This window comes from Mus caroli, unplaced genomic scaffold (genome assembly GCF_978045245.1).
Source record: "Mus caroli unplaced genomic scaffold, Mus_caroli_1 scaffold_14, whole genome shotgun sequence".
Taxonomy (NCBI): Eukaryota; Metazoa; Chordata; class Mammalia; order Rodentia; family Muridae; genus Mus; species Mus caroli.
The window spans coordinates 77,455,855-77,477,576 of NW_028227269.1; the positions used below are offsets into that span (position 1 = coordinate 77,455,855).

General features: G+C 47.6%; 1 protein-coding gene across 8 annotated transcripts in view; it reads right to left on the minus strand.

Annotated features, from left to right (window-relative positions):
• Positions 1-8,914: 8,914 nt before the first annotated feature.
• Positions 8,915-21,722, minus strand: part of Tmem229b (transmembrane protein 229B) — a 44,145-nt gene continuing 31,337 nt past the window's right edge. For 5 of the 8 annotated variants that reach the window (XM_029484958.2, XM_085830499.1, XM_085830501.1 and 2 more), the window contains one exon: positions 8,915-12,292. In XM_029484958.2, the coding sequence (XP_029340818.1) occupies positions 11,768-12,271 (504 nt within the window). In that variant the 5' untranslated portion in view covers positions 12,272-12,292 and the 3' untranslated portion in view covers positions 8,915-11,767. The remainder of the gene's footprint in view (positions 12,293-21,722) is intronic. The other 3 variants (XM_029484959.2, XM_021179149.3, XM_085830502.1) reach the window with 1 other exon arrangement.

The following is a 21,722-nucleotide window of genomic DNA, read 5'->3' on the forward strand; positions in this document are numbered from 1 at the left end:
ATATATGCTAAAGAATATATATTGGGGCTGGAGAGATAGCTCAGCAGTTAAGTGCACTGACTGCTCTTCTGAAGGTCCTGAGTTCAAATCCTAGCAACCACATGGTGGCTCACAACCATCCGTAACAAGACCTGATTCCCTCTTCTGGTGCCTGAAGACATCTACAGTGTACTTACATATAATAAATAAAATAGTTCTTAAACAAAAGGCTATATATATTTACTAAATCCTGACCTAACCTCAGGCTGGTTGGCAGGTATACATAGTACTTTATAGGAACTTTATAACTCACCTGCCTTTGTTCTGCTTCTGTGATTGCAAGGCTTTCTGCTCTCCTCCTTGATCAAACACAAATACCATGGTGACACAACTGTGTCCTATTCTTATTAAAAATTTCCATATCCTGTCATGCTTGGGAACAGCCACAATAGCTACTGTCAGTGGGAAGTACCAGACTTGTGATTTTTACCTTTATAAACCCCCTGCTCATTCAGCTTGAGACAGCCTCTTTAGACTTCTAGTCACGCCCCACCCCCACCCCTGCTGGGTCTGTGTGGCTCAAGCAAAACTTCAGATTCATAAAGAGCACTCTCTCATCCTGGTCTCCTTCTCTTGGGTGAGAACAGCCTGGCTACAAGAATGGCCCACGAGATAGGAAGAGAGTTTGAGGGCTAAACCGATGAAGGCAGAAGACAAAGTTCTTTACATGGGTTTGCACAGGGCTAAACAGATGAAGGCAGAAGACAAAGTTCTTTACATGGGTTTGCACAAGCAGTTCAGTTTTTAGAGTATTTGCCTGGCCTGCGTGAGGCACTGAGTTCAGTTCCCAGTACCACATAAATGGGTATGGTGCCGTGAACCTCTAATCCCAGCCCAGCGTCTGTAACCCTAGCACCTGAGGGATAAAAGGAAGATGAATAAGCATCCAGGGTCCTTCTTGGTGACATAGTGAATTTGAGGCCAGCCTGGATGATGTGAAACCTTAGCACAAAAACTAGAAATATCAACAACAAAAAATATTTTAGAAGTGAGGTGTGCACTTGGGCATATATACCTGATGCTCCATCATACCACAAGGATAACTGCTCTACTATTTGATTGTGGTTTTATTCATAATGGCCAGTAACTGGAAACAACCTAGATGTCCCTCAACAGAAGAATGTGTAAACAAGATGTGGTACCTTTAAACAATGGCGTATTACTCAGCGGGTTAAAAAAAAAAGAGAGACATCATAAAATTGCAGGCAAATAGATACAGCTAGAAAAAAAAAATGATCCTGAATAAGGTAACCCAGACCCAGAAAGATAAGTATGGTATGTATACCAATAACTAAAGTGGGTATTTGCTTTAGTAATGATAATCAAACTGCAACCCACAGACTCAGAAAGATTAAGTAAAGAGGAAGGTATTGAGGGATCTTCCTGGGAAGGGAAAATAGAATAGATTCTGTGGGTGGACTGGGGGTGGGTGGAGACGGGAGAGGGAGGGATCAGGTTGAAGGAAAGGGATTAAGGAAGAGAATGCAGAGAGAGAGAGAGACAGCTGAAATGGGGGGGGGAGCGTTTGGGTAGTGGTGTGGAAGCCTAGTACAGAGGAAACTTCCTGAAATCCATGAGGGTGACTCTAGTGAGGACTCCTAGTAATGGAGGATATGGAGTCTAAACTGGCCATCTTCTATAACCAGGCAAGACTTCCAGTGGTAGGAGGAGTTACATTTGGGTGAGTTGTTGGCTGAAGAAGTCTCGAGGAGATCTCTGGACAGCCCAGGCTGATGCTAGGACAGAAGGTCACCCTCTGAGGACTGCCAGCAGAGTCCCATTGCTGAAGACAACTTCCACTCAGCTCTTTGAACATGGATCTAGCTGGCTTGGAGTCTTCACCCCTACATTCTAGTCTCTTCTATAGTCTGCAGGCTATAGAAGGAGAAACCACAACAGCCACATCCTCCCCACCCCCACCCCTGCACAATCTGTCCTGCCTGTGCTGGGGCAATGGTGGCACAGAAGACCTGGGAATGGCCCACCAATGGTTGGTTTAACTTGAGGGCTACCCCATGAGAGGGAGCCCATGACATACACTGCCTGGATGACCAGGAACCAGAGGCTGAGACTGTATAGCCCAAAGGCTAAGGGTAGAACAAAACACAACTGACAAAAAAAAAAAAATGTCAATGCAATGCAATGTTTTTTAATGATATCTTGCTACACTCAGATCAGTGCTTTTGGTCATCGTCAGAGAAGCTTCCACTGGCAGATGGGAGCAGGTGCAGAGAGCCATAGCTAGACATTATGTGGAGAGTCTAAATTGGAGGTCTTCATAGGGTCTCTTTCCTAGATTGGAGAACCCCGTGGAAAGGGGGAGGAGAGACTATAAGAGTCAGAGGGGTGGAGGACACCAGGAGAACATGGCGTGCTGTATTGATTAAGCAGGACTCACATGGGCTCCCAGAGAGAAGGTACAAGCATGAGGCCTATGTGGATCTACACCAGACATGGTTCTCTAAATATTTTATTGCTGTTAGCTTTTTGTTCTTGTGAGACTCAGAACAGTGGAACTATGTGAATCTCTAACTCTTTTGCCTGTTCTTGAGACTCCTTTCCTCCTATTGGGTTGCCTTGTCCAGCCTTGATAGGAAGGCTTTTACCTTGTCTTATTATATCTGTCCTGCCTGGCTGTTGTCTCTTGGAGACCTGCTCTTTTCTGAAGAGGAAACAGAGGGGAAGTGGATCTGAGGGAGAAAGGAGGTTGGGAGGAGCTAGGATGAGTGGAGGGAGAGAAAACTCTGGTTGGAATGTATTGTATGAAAGAAGAATCTATTCTCTCTCTCCCTCTCTTTCTTTCCTTTTTCTGAGAGAGGGTTTCTCCATGTAGTCTTAGCTGTCCTAGAACTTGCTCTATAGGCCAGCCTTGCCTTGGACTCACAGACTCACAGAGATCCTCCTGCCTCTGCCTACTTAGTGCCAGGACTAAAGGTGTGTGCCTCCACTGCCCAGCAAAGAATCTATTTTCAGTTAGGAGGAGGAGGAAGAAAAGGAAGAAGGAGACGGAGAAGGAAGAGAGAGGTGTGTGGCAGAATCTGGATCATTCACAGAGAAAGTTTTTGCTGCTATACAGAGAGGAGAGACAGACCGTAGCAAGGAAGATTACCTGTTGATGTAAACCAGAAGGGAGTTGTGTTTGGAACCCATGAGAAGAACTCCCCAGTGTTAAGGGAAAAGCTGAGAAAACAACAGATACCCAAACATGTCCTAACATCCAGATAGCAAGAATTAGTAGGCAGCCAGCTTAGGATCTGAAGTGAGGCACCAATGAAGGGGGACAACGCTGGTTGTTCTGGTTCAGTCTTGAGGCGAGGACCCACCAAGACCACATCCAACGGGAAAGAGGGCTTCCTGCAAAGTGGTGTCTTGTGACTAGTGAGGAATATCCTTCCACTAATATGCTTTGTTTTGTCAGTTTGGGTGTTAACGGTCCCATGTCCTAGCACACTTCTTAGCCTCGGGTATACTAGGATAGCAGAACACTCTGTAACCAACAAGGCGATGGACTAACATGAAAAGTCTTCCAAAGACCTTACCCACACATTGCTTAATAACACAGGTGTGTGATGTTGCAGCTTGCTGGGCTGAATGGAAACCAATGCCCTACTTACTAACTGAACCTCTGCCATGGTTACTTTCACATTAAGCCTGGAGAGGAAAGGTCAGTATGTCTTCTCAATAAAATGAATCGAATCTGTGAAATGGCACTGCCAAAGGGGCCCAGTGCCTTGTCAAATGCTGTCTTAGTTGTTGTTCTATTGCTGTGAAGAGACACCATGACCAAGGCAATTCATATAAAACATTTAATTGGGGACTTGCTTACAGTTTTAGAAGCTTAGTCCATTATCATCACAGCAGGAAGCATGGTTGAAGGCATGGCAGGCAGGGTCCTGGAGTAGTTGAGAGCTACATCCTTGTCTGCAGGCAGAGAGAATGAGCCTAGGCCTGGCATAGGCATTTGAAACTTCCAAGTCCACCCCCCAGCTGACATGCTTCCCCCAACAAGGCTACATTTCCTAATCCTTCTAATCCATTCAAATGGTGACCCTCCCTGGTAACTAAGAATTCTAATATATGAGTCCATGGGGCCATTCGTATTTAAACCACCACAAATGCTGTACAGATAGATGGTAAGTGGTTGGAACAGGGGTTAGAACTCAAGTCCATCTGGCTTAACACGTGTGATATCCACCACTCATGTCCTTCTGTGGTACCTTCTAACACTACCAAGACCCCTGATACTCCACAGGCTTGTAGGAAAGGAGTCTGAGCACTTAGATCACTTCAGGACGCTCTCTGGAGCCATCTTATAAAGGATCCGGTGGGGCAGATATGTTTGCAAGTTTGCAGCTCCTCAGAACCCACAGGTTCTTTGTATCCCAGAGCAATGATGGTCATGTAGCTGAGAGAGAAAGGGTTGCCGAAGCCAGGGAAGCCTGCCTTTCAGTCCTGGTGGCCTTAATCCATGGCCTGGCCTCTGAGAAAGCAAGGCAAGTGCTAAGAGTACAAGGACTTCCAGGATCTGCAGGCAGCCTGTTGGCACTTGATCCTACTCCTTAGGAAGGATTATCTGTAAGGACCTGGGCAAAATCCTGCCTCTTACTTAGAACTTTGCTACATTTAGGTAAGTCTACCTCATAGGTCTGTGTAGTAGAGGTCTTCAGACATCAGCAGTATTGGGAAGTAATGCACCTTTAATAGGTGGAGCCTAGTTAATCATAGGGTGTGAGCTCGTGAAGGGGGTATTGGTAACCTGACCTTTTCTCACCCTTTGTACCTGACCACGGGAGTGACAGGTCTCATCTGACATGCACTCTTTTAGATGGTGGTCTGTGCTATCATAGGCCTAAAGCAAGCAAGTCAGTTGGTTGTGGATTGAAATCTCCAAGACTGTGAGCTAAAATAAGCTTTCCTCTTCGGCATCTGGAAGATCCTTAACCAGAAAGCTCCCTGTTCTGTGGGTGTGAGTAAAGCAGGAGCAAAGGCTATGCATCGTCAGTGGACTTTCCTTCTGTGCACTTTTTGACTCTAAGATGGCATTCTTTCCGAGGTCAGGATAATGCACTAACTGGAAGAACTAATCAGTCCAGCATGAAAGTTCCAAGAAGACCCTGGCAAGTCTCCTTCGGGACTTAGTGGATTCGGAAAAGGGAGCAGGTCTGTCAATTGCTCCATGATGGTGGCCACAGACAATGACTGGGATAGTTGTCTGAACACAATTCCTAGCTTCAGGTCCCTCCATAGAGCCTATGATACTCTGGAACACAAACCCCACTTATCAGTTGGTCATGTTATGTGGCTCATGCCTTTAATCCCAGCACTAGGGACGCCAAGGCAGGAGAATCACTGTAAGTTTTAGGTTATAAAGTAAGCTCCAATATAGCCTCTGTTACAGCGGTAGGCTTTTTTTTTTTTTTTTAAATCATTCATCATGAGGTCCTTTAAACATCCACTATGTTCTGGCCTTGTTTTGTTCCAAATTCAGCTAAGATTGCTTAAGCATAGAAAACACTTGTGTTTTCAGGACAGTGAGAAGCCAGCCTATCTCCGAAAGAATCAAAGAATGGAGCCGGGCGTGGTGGCGCACGCCTTTAATCCCAGCACTCGGGAGGCAGAGGCAGGCGGATTTCTGAGTTCGAGGCCAGCCTGGTCTACAGAGTGAGTTCCAGGACAGCCAGGGCTATACAGAGAAACCCTGTCTCGAAAAACCAAAAAAAAAAAAAAAAAAAAAGAATCAAAGAATGGCAAAGTTCTGTGTATTTCCTGGGTACCCTTACCTGTCCCTGAAGCCAAGTGATTCTCTGTTGGAGAATCACTCATGGAGAAGCATCTGTACATGGCATAACCGATAGGGTCCCTGTCACCATTTCTTCCCCCTGATCATCCATCATTGCTGCTAGCCTGGTCCCTACTCTTGGAAATGTCCAATATGGAATTGAGGAGCTAAAATGGCGAATCCTCTGGCCTGTTTGAGTTTGTGGAAGGGCCTGGCAGAGGGTTCTTGTCTTACCACGAAGAAGTTTCATCTGGTAGTCTCAAGCCCTCTGAAAGTATATACAGCCAGAGGCCCAGTCATCTCTTCAAGTTGAAAATAGGATCATTGAGAAAAGCCTAGGACAAAAATAAAACTGTGTAGGAGGGACAGAATGGGTGTCAGGGATAAATCTAGCATCCAGGGGCTAAGATTTCATAACCTCCTCCACTGGGAAGGGTCTTTGGCCAGTTGTCTTGTCTTGGCTAAGATGGCATTCTATAGTGCCTACATTATAGCCCCCTGACGCCCATCCTGCTACTCACAAACATTTCCATTTAGCTTTGTAAATGGCACTCACATGAACTGAACTCAAGTCATCACCTGACTCCTCACAAATCCTCCTTGAAAGATCTGCTCGAGTCAAAACAAGATTTGTAAAGCTGGGAGCATTGCCATGTGCCAGTTGTCAGCTGAGACAGGAGCGGTCGGGCCTAGGAGTTTGGGCCAGTGTAGGGCAACATAATGAAATGATGTCTCAGAAAAAATGGGGAGGGGGTTGGGAAGAAATGAGGTGGGTGAATCCAGGCCAGGTATGGTGATGCACAACTTTAATCCCAGGCCTTGGAAGGTAGAAACAGATGGATCTCTGTGAGCTGGAGGCCAGCCTGGTTTACATGGTAAGGTCCTGGAAAGTCAGGGCTAAAGGCTGAGTATCAACAGTCCTGCTCCATAAACAGGGACAGGATGGTGCCCGTCTGGAATGGAAGAGAATGAAAACGTGTGGCCATTGGTGCCTGGCAGCAGTGCCATAGAAGCCACAACTGCAGTTAAATGAGGCCCAGCTCCTCTAACCTTGGACCAGTGGCTCTATCCTCCTGTACCACCTTCCCAAGGCAGGCGCAGTCTGCTTCTCTTCTAGTTGCACCAGCACAAGGGTGGAAATGCACACTTTGAGAGAAAAAGAGGCCCACTCCGGAAAGAAAAGTTCAAGTTCTAGTACTTTCTTCGTTGTTGTTAAACATCATGCAGACCTTGGTGTGAGCTCTCCTAGGCCATTTGTGTGAATCCTGCATCTTTAGCCTTTGGGTTGGGTTGGAAGGGGAAAATGTGGGGGCAAGCTATCAAGAAAAGATGCCCGCCTTTAATTGCAGCACTCGGGAGGCAGAGGCAGGCAGATTTCTGAGGCCAGCCTGGTCTACAAAGTGAGTTCCAGGACAGCCAGGGCTATACAGGGAAATTCTGTCTCGAAAAACCAAAAAGAAAAAAAAAAGAAGAAAAGAAAAGAAAAGAAAAGAAAAGGAAAGGAAAGGAAAGGAAAGGAAAGGAAAGGAAAGGAAAGGAAAGGAAAGGAAAGGAAAGAAAAGAAAAGGAAAGGAAAGATGCCGCCCAGCCAGGGAACAGACTATCATAAAGAGCTTGCCTTGCAGGTTCGAGGACTTGACTTTGGCTCCGGAACACACATAAAATTACTCTGGCTTGGTGATGCACCTCTTGTAGTCTTGGAGCCAGGGAGGCAGAAACAATATTTTGGGGATTAGCTAACCTAATCCTGGCCAGAGGAGCCTAACCCGTGAGCTCCAGGACAATGAGAGACCCTGTCTCAGAGGAGGGGGATAGCATTCCTGAGGAATGACACCTGAGGTTGCCCTCTGGCCTCCAAACACTTTCGAACATATGTGCACATGCGCATACATGCATGGTGTGTGTATGTGTGTATGTGTGTGTGTATAAAGTGAAAAGTCCTCTCAGTGTAGGTCCTGCTTCCTCTCCTTTCTCTCTCTCCTTTCCTTCTTTTTCTGCTCTTTTGTTGTGTTGTGTCGTGTTTTGTTTTGTTCTTCGAGACAGGGTTTCTCTGTGTAGCCCTGGCTGTCCTGGACTGGATCTGTAGACCAGGCTGGCCTTGAACTCACAAAGGTCGACCTGCCTCTGCTTCCTGAGTACTGGGATAAAAGGCATGCATCACCATACCCAGCCTGCCTCTTTTCTATGGCTCTATTTAGACTTTCATCGTTTGTCTCTTTCTACAAACTCTTACCCTGAAAGAACTATCTTATAGGTTTGTTTTTACTAACATGCAAATGATTGTTAGGGTGCTTTCAGTTATAGTTCCACTTTATAAGGAGACCATCTGTCGAAGAAATAGATACTTCCAAGTGACTGTGGGTCCAATAAAAGCAAAAGGCCTTCCCAGTGACTTACAAGCACACTGCCATGCTCTGTGCCCTGGCTATGGATGGGGGCCAAGACAGTTGGGTTTAGCAGATCAGACTGAACAACTTTGTTTTTGAGGCAGGGTCTCTCCATGTAACCCTGGCTGTCCTGGAACTCACTCTAAGTCTGAAGGACTTCTAAACTCTCCCTCTTCTTCCTGGAAGCAGAAAAGTAATCAGGAGTACAGTATATCACAGGGATGGGGCAGAGGACCTAGTCAGAACCAAGCTCACAAAGTAGGAAAGGGCTACATCCTCCAAAGGCCTTCTCAGTGAACGTAGATTTGCTAGGAAGGAGTAGGGAACTGAATCTTCAAGTATGATTTTCATGTTGTACAAAAGCCTCTTAGTTTTACTTGTTTGTTTTGTTTTTGCCCCCCCCCCATGCCTTCTCTAATCATGGTACATGCCAAGCTATTGCCAATCTAAAAGCCATTCATCTCAGGACTGGTATAGGCAGCCCGAATTCTGCTGGGACCCCATGTCTACTTCTGGCCTGGGACTGCAGGAGTTAGGGAGCATTGGAGTGGACACAGGTGACTAGAGAGAGTGAGGGCTGGTGGCAGCGCCACACCACCTCACCACCAGCCATCCTGGTTCAGGAAGGTGTGACATAGATATGAAGAGCCCAACATCCAGTACGCCCTGGGAAAGGGGCCCCACAGTGGAACAGATGGGTCACAGCCAGTCCAGGAACACAAACACCAGTATATTTTATGTGCACAGTTATGAAAAGGGAGAGACAGACTAACGGAGACATAGCAGGCAACGGGCTTACAAACTGATCATGTACCTTTCTCAAGAGCTGTCCAGTTGGAAGACAGTCCTAACCACTTCATAGGCCCTGTTACAAAGCTGGGGCCTACAGCTCCTCCAGGTAAGGGTGGCTTCAGGGTGGAAGGCACTCCCATGGCCTTCCTCATAGTTCAGGGCTGGGCTGCTCACCTGCCTCCTACGGCAAGACTTTGCACAGCCCAGAGCTTCATAGATAGATTTCCACATAACTGACCCACTCAGCAGTCTCCTGGGAGATCCATGAAGAGTGATGGATCAGGACAAAGGGGACTCACAGACGCTCCCTATATATTATTGCTGTGAATAAGCACAGGCCATTGTGACTCTCCAGCATGAGGAGGGGACAGGGTACTGGAAGCCTAGCAGACATCCAAAGCAACTCAACCATGCAGGACAGCATACTTACTATCCGAAACGCCTACCTTGGGCTCAGAACAGCAGAGGGCAGCTCCATAAACAACCAGCAGACTTCCCACTGCTCAGAAGGGCTTAATTACCCCCAACCTTTGAGCCCCTAAGCACTAAGGGGTTGGAGCCCTGAAGAGAGCCAATAAGCAAGAGCTGAAATCTACACTCCGTGAGATCTGACCCTGCAGGTCTGTGGTCAGGCCTTAAGGTGTAGCTTCCCTTGGCTGGGGGTTCTGTGCCTAGGAGGGGCCCTAGGAGCAACAGGGGACCTAGGAAAGCAGACCACAATGCTGAGTATGGCCAGGCATGCAGATCTGCTCTGGGAACCCCTCCTGACATGGGATTAATAGAGCTTTGAGAAAAAATGGTACTAGGGAATGCCTACAAGACAACATCTGGAGCGCTGAGACCTAGGGGCCACCCAATGGCCTTTTCTGGTTGAGAATTGGGAGCCTTAATGCTGGGATACCTCAGTTGTGAAGACAGGTGTGAGGTGGCCTGGAGAGGCGTTAGGATTCAGGTAATTAAGATAATATGGAAATGGAGAAAATAAGGAATCTTCTCCACCTGTAGATGGAAAGCAACCACTCCCATTGGAAACCTGAATCCCTGTAACGCCCAAAGCCCTGGAATTAGGGCTATAACAAGTACCCCCGCAACAGAATGGTGTTTGGTGATTTGAGAAGCCTACCCAGGGAAACACTTTGCATTCTACCCTAGGCAGAGAACACTCTGGGAAAAGATGCCACAGAAGGTTATGTCTCCAAGTCTTTCCCCCAGCCAAGGACAGCCCTGCTGCTGGCCCTGGCTTGGTGCTGCCTGCATGATCCAGAGACTATACACAGGTGGTGTGGTCATTTAAGAAAATGGTCTATAAGAAATAAGGGCTGATTTCAACCTTTGAGGGTCCCAGGGTGGCCTCATGGGATGCTACCCTCTCGTTGATGGCCCCGTCTTCTCAAGGAGTGGGGGACAAAATCAGAAGGGGCCTAGATTTCACCTGTCCACTGCCAGCAATGGACCCATCATGGGATAAAGTTACAATAACCAAACTGACAAGGCCCATGAGTGTGACAGGGTTAACACTGCTTGAGAAACAAGCTTATGGGATCAGCTGGCCAGGGGGAGTTGCAGGAAGAGCAGCCCTGAGGGTTGACTGCTGAGCTGAGGCTATGGTGAGATTCGTCCTTTTTCCAGGAAAGGGCCTCTAAAGAGCCTCCCATGGTCTTCTGTATCTGCCTTGTTCTCTATGGGTCTCCTCTAGCTCACAGGAAGCCATACTGGTTAACTGGCTGAAATAATAAACCATATGGGCAAATGGGACCTAAAACTCTGCCTTTTTTCCCCACTGTGGATCCACTGTACACCTCTGGGCCTCGCTGTACATTATGGGGATGCTATGCGTTTTCAGTAGGACCTCTTCAGGCAAGGGGCACCAGACTACTATCCCTGGGCCAGGGAGACAGGGCACCCCCCAGTCATCAGACGAAGGTGGAGGGAAGGCTGCAGCAAGGCAGGTGGGGTCCACTTCAGAGCTGTGCCTCTGGCCACTGCTGTGTTCTATAGGGAGCTGGGAGCAGGGGAGGTATGGTGTCTGACACAGAGGAAAGGGCTGCCTGCTAATGGTAAATATCTTGAACATAAGAGAAAGGGGAAACGCCACCGAACACACGGGGATTGAAACCTCCAAAAGCCCAAGGTTGGTGGGAATCCAGCACCACAGGGGCCCCCAGAAGGCCAAGGGAGCAGCGTGGGGCCCTGGGAGAGGGAGAAGGAGAGGAGCCAAAGGAAGTCTTCCCAGCCTTTGCACACCACCAGTGCCACTAAGCAGCCCAGTTGGCTACTTGGTCTCTCTCAGGCTGCAGCTCAGAGGCCCCTGGGGAGGTATTGGTTGCAAGCAAGCACCTGAATATTGCCTAATGGAACCAGCCAAAGCCCAGCTGAAGCCAGGGGGCAGGTGGGGTGGTGGCCCCCAACAGCAGCCAAGGCCCTCTCAGACCTTGCCTCTCACCCGTGGCCCCAGAGTTCATGTCCCTTAGCTAGGACGGGTCTGCTGCTTCCAAAGTCATCCATCAATGTCCAATTATTCACCACCCAGCTCCCAGTCCCCAGGATGTGTTGAGAGCCACGAATGAGTCTCAAAGTCCTTCTGTTGCCCAACTCCCTAACACCATCCTACTGCCCACCATGTGTGGTTATGTTTGCCCTACTGAGCTAAGACCCAGTTGGGGGCCGGGCTTGTGCTGAACCAAGGGGTAACCACATCAGCTTGGTCTCTCTCTTTCTCTGTTCATGGGGTCCTACGAGAGACTTCAGGTCCTCATATTAATCTTCTGACTCAGTCGGTCTTGACGTGGCCATTGGCCAGGGCTGGTGGGCTGGCAGGTTCCCCAGGTTCTGCGTCCTTGTCAAAGCGCAGGCGGAGGGTGTTGCGGATAATAAACTGCTCCATGATGAGGGCCCCGCAGAACCAGGGCACAGCATACTCCAGGGTAATGAGGCCCATGAAATCAAAGTCGAACTGGGAGTAGTCCCAGGGACAGGCGTTGAACTGGCGTAGGATAAAGCCGGTGGTGAATTCCCACAGGTAGGTCCAGAGAGTGTAGATGACACAGCGCACCAGAAGAGGACAGCGGCCACGCAGACGCAGGTACATGCGCTCCACGATCAGGATGGAGGTGCCATAGATGAAGAGGGCCCACACGCTCGTGACCCCCGGAAACTTCCAGTTAAAATTCACCACAAACTCCCAGGCCGCTGTAAACATCACCTCGCAGAAGTAGCCGTGGATGGCATATAGGTACCAACGGGACAGCGCTGTCAGGGGCTCGGCAGAAGCCATGGTAACAACTGGGGCCTCCTGCTGGGGATACAGAGAGTCAGATGAGGGAGCCACCCCGTACTTTTCCCTGCCCCCGGCTCCCCATCTCTCTGTGGTGACCAGGCTGGAGGGGATTTCAAATCATTCACCCTTTCTTCATCCTCATTGGTACCAAACCATCGTCCCTATCGTCTACCCTTCTGTATCACCACTGGCTTTCTTCTGAGAAACTCTACGCAAATACTATGTGGAAATGTCTACTGAATTCTGTAATATTTATGGTTATCTGAAGTGTTAGCTGCCCTGACCCATTGGTCTTTCCCTTTCTCACCAGGACCACTGGGGACCTTATTTCTTCCCCAACTACTCCAGGTCATTCATATTTCTGAGATCTCTCTCTCTCTCTCTCTCTCTCTCTCTCTCTCTCTCTCTCTCTCTCTCTCTCTCTCTCTCTCCCCCCCCCTCGTACATACACACTAGTTTAACAATTTTTGAGTCTCGTTCTCATATATTCCTCTCTCGCATAGATCGCCATATTTTATAGTTTTTAAGTGTATGATTCAATAGCATTAAGAACATTCACTATGTACTCACTAATAAGTGGATATTCGCCAAAAAGTACAGAATACTCAAGATACAGTCCACAGAACTCAAAAGGGTTAACAAGCTGAAGGGTCCAAGTGAGGATGCCTCACTCCCACTTGGGAGGAAGAAGAAAGCAATCATAGGAGTGGGGAGGGAGGGGGGACCTGGGTGTTCCCCACCCAGGGGACAGAAAGGAAGAGGGGAACATGATCAGGTGGGAGGAAAGGACTGAAGCCACGAGAGCCAGCAGAAAGAATGGAAACAGATAACCTCAGGAGGTAGGAGGTGGGGGGACCCTCCAGAATGTACCAGAGACCCGGGAGGTGAGAGATTCTCAGAATTCAAAGGGTGGGACCTTAGATGAAATGCCCTACAGTGCGGGGAGGTAACTTGTAGAGCCCACCTCCAGCAGAAAGACAGGGCATCAAGTGAGAGGAGAGGATTGCCATCCCACAGTCAAAAAATCTGACCCATAATTGTTCCTGTCTGAAACAACTAAAGGGACAAAAGTGGAGAAGAGCCTGAGGAAAAGGAGGTGCAGCAACAGACAGGCCCAAAGTGGGATCCAGCTTGAGGGAGGCTCCAAGGTCTGATACTATTACTATATTATGAAGTAATCACAAAAAGGGACCTATCATGACTGCCCCCTGAAAGACCCAACAAGCAGCTGAAAGAGTCAGATGCAGATGCTTGCACCCAACCAGTGGACAGAAGCTGCTGACCCCTGTGGTTGGAGTAGGGAAAAGCTGGAAGAAGCTAAGAAGGAGGACCAGCAGTCTCAATCTAGACCCCCAAGATCTGTCAGACACTGGACCACCAACCAGGCAGCATACACCAGCTGATATGAGGCCCCCAACACACATACAACAGAGGACTGCTGGGTCTGGGTTCAGTCAGAGAAGATGCACATAACCCTCAAAAAGACTGGAGGCCCCAGGGAGTGGAGAGGTCTGGTGAGGTGGGGGGTTGGGGGTGGGGACATCTTTGTGGAGTTGGGGGATAAGGGGGGAGGAAGTATGGGATGTGGAACAGTCAGAGGGTGGACCGGGAAGGGGGTAAAATCTGGAGTGTAAAAACAGAAAAAATTAAAGTTAAAAAAAAAAGAACATTCACAATTGTACAATCATTACTACCATGGTTTCCTGAACCTTCCCACCATCCCAAATAGAATATGTGCACGAGGGCTGGGATTTTGTTCAGTTGACAGAACTTGCTTAAAGCCATGCAAACTGGGTGTGGGCATACACTTGTAATCCCAAAGACATAGAGGTAGTAGGATTTGGTCATCTTCAGCTACACCCTGGGCTACGTTGGGCCTTGTCTCAAAAAAGAAAACTATGTTATTAACTCCCACTCTCTCCACCCCTCCTTCCCCCCAGCTTCTGGCAGCCATTGCTTTAGCCTCCATCAACTTGACAATGATCATAATTTTTCTCTCACAGCTGATATATTGGACTTAAATTTATTGCTCAAGGTTTATTTGGGTTGTAGCTACTTCTACTGGGCTGAACATTGTTTCTCTGCTGTTCACAGACACTAGATGACTCCTGCTTTTGAGCAGTGCTGGCCCACACAGGTGAACCAGCATCTGTTCAAGGCCCACTCCCAGCTCCTTTGGCTCTGTACCTGGCAGTAGAACTATTAGGAGACAGGGCAACTTTGTTGTTGCCCTTCTGAACAACCATAGTACTGGGCTGGACAGCACCCACCTGGCAACTGTCTGGAACTCCGTTCTAGGGGATCTGACACTCTCCTCTGGCCTCTGTGGGTACTGCGCACATGTGGTGCACACACATATATATGTGCATGCCTGCCAAACACCAATACACATAAAAAATAAAATCTTGAGAACTGTGGTATTGTTTTATACATTTTACATCCTTGGCAAAACATGTACAAATTCGAGCTTCTTTGTATCCCTTCTTTGTATCAACATTTGGGCTTTGTTTGCCTCATAATGGCTGTCCTAGACTAGATACCTAAATATGATATTGTGGTCACATTTTATTTTTAACTGCTACAGTAGAGGAGACTTGGCTAGCTTTTCTTTCCTCCCCTCTCAAACCCCACCACAAGTCTTCACCTCCCATCATCCTTCCCTAAAGCCTTGCCTGCCTCTCAGGCCTCTGGCTTTCTCCTAGCTTTCTACTGTAGAGGGTCTGGACCACTCATGTGGCCCCACAATCAGAATCCAGTCTATTTACTTTTTGATACGTGAGCCCTTATGATTCCACAAGCTCTCCAACTTCTGAGTGAACTCTTTTGAGAGTGTGACTCTTTTACAGCCCTGTTATCCAGCTATGGCCCCGGGCCTCTCCCCTGTAAGACTCTAAACAATACAATCTTGTTTATGCAGAGGTTAGTGAGGGAGATCTCATAGTTTATCAAGAATAAGAAGTTTTGTCAGCTACCAATGGGCATTTGGCTTGCTATCTACCAATCCTCTCTCCCAGGTAGGACAAGTGACAGAGGTTATCAAGGTGGCACCTGCTGTTTGCCCAGCTGACCGAGAATCCTAATACCATCTCTTAGCTCGCAGGCCTCACTGCAGTAATACTTATCCACCCTTGTGCCTTAACTATACTCTAAAACACTGGTTCTTAATTGAAACTCATATGAAGCCAAGTGTGATTGTGTGTGCCTGTAAGCTTAGCACTGGGAAGGCTAAGACAGGAAGACTACAAGTTCCAGGCCAGTCAGGGAGACATAGCAAGACCCTGTATCAAAACAAAAACAAAAAGGGAAGTGGGGTTGCCTATCATGCAGAGGCCCTGCATTTAATCCCCAGCACTGTGCAAACCAGGTACGGCAGAATATGGCCATAACCCCAAAACTTGGGAGTTAAGGAGTAGAGGCAAGGAGGGTCTGAAGTTCAAAGTCATCCTTAACTACATAGTGAGTTCCTGTCCACCCGAGCTTCAAGAGATCTGAGGGAGGGTGGGTAGAGGGGAAGAGAGAGGAGAAAGGGGAGGAAAGAAAGAGAGGGAGAGGGTGAGGGAAGGGAGAAGAGAAAGAGTGAGTTTATATGTGAGACTGGGAGGGATTAGTATCTGCCCCACACCCCAAGGTCTGTAAACGGAGGCCCTTAGACTAGAACCTGCTCCCGATTCCCACTCCAGACTCAACCTCCCGAATAGCTCTGTATAGCTCCAAAGGCTCCCCCTTTTCCTAATGAAACATGATAGCATCCTTGGCCTGACAGTCAAGGCCCCAAATATATCCCTTCCACTTGGTTCTCACCATCCAGGTCTCCCTGCCTGGATTGGGTTTATTCTGTTTGGTATGCCTTCTCACACTCACCAGCACAGCCGCGGTGTCTGGGTGACCGTAAGAGCAAACGTCTCCTCTCCCCAGTCATACATCCTCTTCCTCATCTGAGTTTCCACAGCACTCTACCCTCTGATGCCAATTAATTTTGTTTAGTTCCATTTTCAGTCCCAAGCCAGACCTTATCCTCTTGGCTGTCAAAGCCTAGACCTCTTCCTTCAGTAATACAACTAGATTCCTTCTCTTTCCTGGATTATTCCTCCTCCTCCTCCTCCTGATGTCCTGTGGGCACCTCAAGCTCCTTCCTAAATCAATTCAGTATCTTTACCCAAAACCAGCTTTTCTCCTTTGCCTGCTCCTGTTAGATGGCACCACCAAGCAACCAGTTAGAATTGAGAGGCCCTGTAACCTTAAACTGAGTTTCTGAGTATAAGGACCTGTATGACGGGTTTACTGTCACACCCCTGTGTGTGTACAGGACTGCACTTGGCAGAGGGATGACGGTAGTCCTCAATCTTTAGCAAACGTCACCAAGCATGCCATCCCCACTGTACCATATCCTACCCCATCCATCCTTTCCTAGTGTAGCTCAGGCATTTGTGGGTCAGAAGATCTCAGCTGGCCTAAATCACAAGGCTGAGTCATCTGGGGCTCTGTTCTGTGCTCAGCTGGGGAGGTTAAACCAGGGCGACTCTGCTCCATCAGTTTCTCATCTTCCTCTTGGACTTGGCAGACTAGGACTTATCTCATGGTAAGTTTGTAAGTCACTAGCCCACAAGCAAGCCAGCCCAACCAACAAGTGTTTTTCCACTCTGGCCAAGACAGAGAAAGAAGGGAACGAGATCACAATTAATGGCCTGGGAGGACAGTTAAAGAGAAGGAATAATTTCTAATGTCCTGGAGTATGCTAGGTTAACTATGGTTGATTTCAATGCATTGTATATCTCAAAATATCGAGTTGGGAGGATTTTGAGTGTTCTCAAAAAATGATTCATGTCTCAGGTGATAGTACCAATTATCCTGATCTGATAAGACCCTGTGACCAGGCATGGAAAGATCATACAATCACTATATGTCCACTAAAGAGTTTTGTGTGTGGCAGGGTCTGATATACCAAAGTCTGGTGCTTGAATTCACTATGTAGCCAAAGATAACCTTGAAGTTCTGATCCTCTTGCCTCTACCTATCAAGTGCTAGGATTACAGGCATGCAGCACTGCACAGTGCACTTATGCAGTGGGAGTCAAACCCATGGCTTCCTAAGTGCGAGGTGAGGACTCAAATCAACTGAGTGCATCTCCAGTCCCTATTCAAGATACTTTTAATTTTAAAATTATTTAAATTCTTTTCAATAAATAAAAAGGCATTCCTCCTACCCTGCTTTTTAAATTAAGGCATGTCTGTAAATATCTCATTGGTTAAGGTACCTTTAAAATCCCTTGGGAATCCATCTCCTTGTTGCTGCTGTTCAGGTTCAACTGTATCTCACCAGGCAGCTCTAAAAGTCTTTCAGCCTTGCCTTGTCTGCTTACAGTTCAAGTCCATAACAAAAGTGTATCTTTCTAAAATGCCAGTCTGCTGTTTCTCCCCATTAAAAGCCCATTAGTGGATCTTCAACATCAGCATCCCTCAGAGATAGCTGGCAGTGTCCTCCTGGGCTCAGCTCTGCCTCTGGATCCCAGCCAGCCCTATGCTTCGGATCCCAGCATCGCTGTCTTGGCTGGGATGCCCTTCTCCTTTCCTGTCTTTGAACCCCTTGACCCCCACTCCGATCTGCCACAGTCCACGAACCTGCAAATCCTACAATATTCAAGAGTTGTCTCCTGCCCTGTGTGCTACCTCCACGCACCTTGTTCACCTGTCGCAACAGTCAGCCCTCACTTTGCTACGATTCATCCTGAGGCTAACCCCAGTAGCCATCTGAGGGACATTTCACACAATGTGAAAAGAAAAATGTTAGGACGGGAAGCTTTGATTTTGCAAAGGTGCATCCCCATGTAAATGCGCAAAACATCCAGCGACAAACTGTCTGTGGTCGTGACTGTATGTGATTCTTCATTCCATTTTCTGTATACTCTAAACTTGACAAATAAATGGACCTAAGTCACATAAAACTGATGTAGGTTTTGCTTTCTGTGCTCTCCCCAATACACTTCACAAGTTAGATATGAACGCAGTGTACTGACTGCCCTCAAGAACCCTAGATCCTGTCTGGGCCAAAGTCCTGCCTGATATCCCAAAGCTAGAGAAATGACTCAGGTCCAGACCATTTGTCATTCTTACAGAGGACTAGCGTCCAGTACCAAGCAGCCACATAGTGGTTCATAACTGATTGTAACTCAAATTCCAGGGGCTCCAATGTTCTCTTCTGGCCCCTGTGGCAACTACATGCACATGGCACACTTACATACATTCAGGCAAATGCATGAGTACACACATATAAATATACATTAAAAATATTAAAAAACCAAAATACACACAAATAATCCTGCAAGAATCCTGTCCTTTCTGGCATTGCTTCTGCTGCTAGTTGGGTCACCTCCCACTTCAGGCAGGGTCACTATGTCCCTGTCCTAGGCAGCCACTGGCAGCTTTCCCTGCTAAGCAGGCTTACAGGACATCGAGCCATGGAACCAGGAAACCCTGTGAAACAATAGTCCCACACATATAGCCTGGGAGAGCCAATGTGAGGCCCCTGCTTCCCTGTGGCTGCCCACAGATGAATTAAGAAGAAAGGTCAGCCCTGAGGGTCAGGCTTGAAAACAGGACAGAATGAAAGAGCAAGCATACCCAGGCACAGCCTTGCAAAGGTCCACTATTTTGTAAATTTTCTTTACAGACCAAGAGAGAACAGACTTGGGTGACTGGGAAATGCAGGGGATGAGGCATGGGAGGGGGCACACTGATAGGCTGCAGGTGGTCCAGACATAGAGGTCCAAGACTGGATCTCCTAACATGATTCAGGCCCCTTTGAACTGTCTGTTTGTCCTGCACTCAAGCCTGACTCCTCCTTATGCAGGGAATCCTGGGATAGGGAGTGTCCAACTCAAGTGGTCTCCCCTGCAGTGGCTTGGCATGACTATGTAGATCTCTTATAAGCCAACTTCCGTGTGTGTGTGTGTGTGTGTGTGTGTGTGTGTGAATGTATGTTCATGTAGTTTGTGTAAGTGCATGTGTGCATATGTGTGTGTCTGTTTCTCCCCATTAAAAGCCCATTAGTGGATCTTCAACATCAGCATGTGTATGTGCATACAGATTCTATGAATGCATGGGTGCACATTGTGTGTGTGTATGTTCATGCAGTTTGTATAAGTGCATGTGTGCACATGCATGTGTATACACATGTGTATGTGCATGTAGTTTCTCTGAGTGTATGGGTGCGCACATGTGTGTGTGTGTGTGTGTGTGTGTGTGTTGCTGGGCTCAAACTTAGACTCTGTACATGCTAGGCAAAAATGTCCTGCTACTGGGCTCCTTCCATAACCCACTCCTCCCCTTCTTCAGGTTGATTTTAAACCCTGCTCTACTTTGTCTCTGATCTCCTCTTCCTGGAATAGCCAAAAAATGTTTTCTCAGCTGGAAACCATTGGCTCCAGCTTCCCAGGTAACTGGGAAGAGCTGGACTTCAAAACTTCAGCAGCAGAAGCACGATAGAAGGAATATATGTCTAAGGGTGAGGGAACATAGGACAAAAGGGGACCAACTCAGAAAATGGGGGGAAGACAGAAGAGGGAACAGAGGGAGCCTCAGGCATGGTTCCATTTCTAGACAGCAGAGGTCAGACCTTGTTCAAGGGATTTTAGCAGGAGAACACAGCTGGTCCATGCAGGATGAATATGGCCAACTGAAAGACCTCTAGTTGGGTGCAGTCTTTTGTGTGGTGAGTCTTTTTGGTTGGGATACAACTCCTTGTAGTGGGAGGTGCTCAGATGAAAGGTAGAGTACTGACTTGAGAACATTTCAGAATGTCACACCCAACTCCCATCTCTAATTACCGTGGGTGTTGTGTCTGAATTTACATCTAGGTTGGTCTCATCCCATCCTCCTCTGAGGCCAACAGGCCCAGTCCTTGTTGTGCCCTCTCTTCACCCAGCTTTCTTACCCTTATGCCCTTTCCAATAACTCATTTCTCGGCTCTGGAATCAACCCTGGGAAAGTCTACAGTAGGGGCCAGCAGCTCAGTGGATGACAGACTCTAAAGATGGGACGGTCCAAGCAAACACATTCACGGCGGCACACAGGAGATTATGGGTTGGAAGCATGGGAAAAAGGCATTTGAAGAGTGTGGGTGATGTCACCTGCTCACACTTGTTGGAGAAAGAATACAGTGTTCCTGAGAAGGATCAAAACTCAAGGGATTTGTCAATATGAGGGAACGGGTGGTGGGGACAAGGAAGTTGGCTTCTTATATCCTGTCCCTAGGAATATCTCACCTGAAGCTCTCAGAATGTGCTGAGCTCTGTCACAGGATAGTATGACACAGATTGGGCAGTAGAGACATGTGGAATCAGCTTGAGGAGACCAGGATAAACCTGGCAGTGGTGGTGCATGCCTTTAATCTAGCACTCAGGAGGCAAATGTCTATGAGTTCAAGACCAGCCTGGTCTACAGAGTGAAACCCTGCCTCACACACTCACACACACACACACACACACACACACACACACAGAGAGAGAGAGAGAGAGAGAGAGAGATCAGGATAGGCAAAACCAGATGGAAGGGCTTTGGTTTTGCCTTAAATTCTGATCTTGTTCCAAGAAGCTAAGATTCTGTAACACAATGGCTCTTGGGATTGTTGCCCAGGGGAGCATCTTGCTAGGCTTGGCATCCCATTCTCTTTCCGAGCTTACTGCTCACCCCAGGCACCCAAATCATTACTAACCCACACTCTGAGAAGCCACACAGCCCATCTAGGAGGTCTCTGGGGCAAGGCAGGAAAGACCTTGAGTCTTGACCCTAAAAGGATTGGAGCTGAGGGTCAATGGGTATGGGTGTGTGTGTGTGTGTGTGTGTGTGTGTGTGTGTGTGTGTGATCATTCTACATCTGAGTTATTGCAGACCTCAAATGGCCTTGGGTTTCCCTTGTCATCAACGTAGAGGAAGGAAAACAGACATGCTTCAAGGCCTGCATGGGCCAGGGAGGCTAGTGCCTGTGGTCAGTGGCTAACTCAGATGCTACCAACTTTATCATGACAGGCCCCTGGGTATCACACTGAAGGCCCTGATGAGGTAGTTCCCCTACCTCTCAAGTGAAAATAATAACCTTTCTCAGCGCTTTCTATGTTTTAACGCAGAGAATTCTGAAGCCCATTTTACAGAGGGAAAAAATGAGGCAGAAAATTTTATATAATGTATATAATTATATAAATTATATATATTATAATTATTTTATAAATTATATACTTAGCCTATATTCTTATAGATCTAAATGGCTGGGCTGGGAATTAGACCCTCATAAGCCTGGCTCCACCCCTGATCAGCACCTGTACTGTTCCAAAAGCCAGCTACAGGCTCCTCTATGATACTACTATTTCCAAGGTGCTGCCTCTAGATACTGAGATGGTATAGGGAGTAATAAGACTCATGGAAAACTTATTACTTTCTCACTGGGCCATCAACCA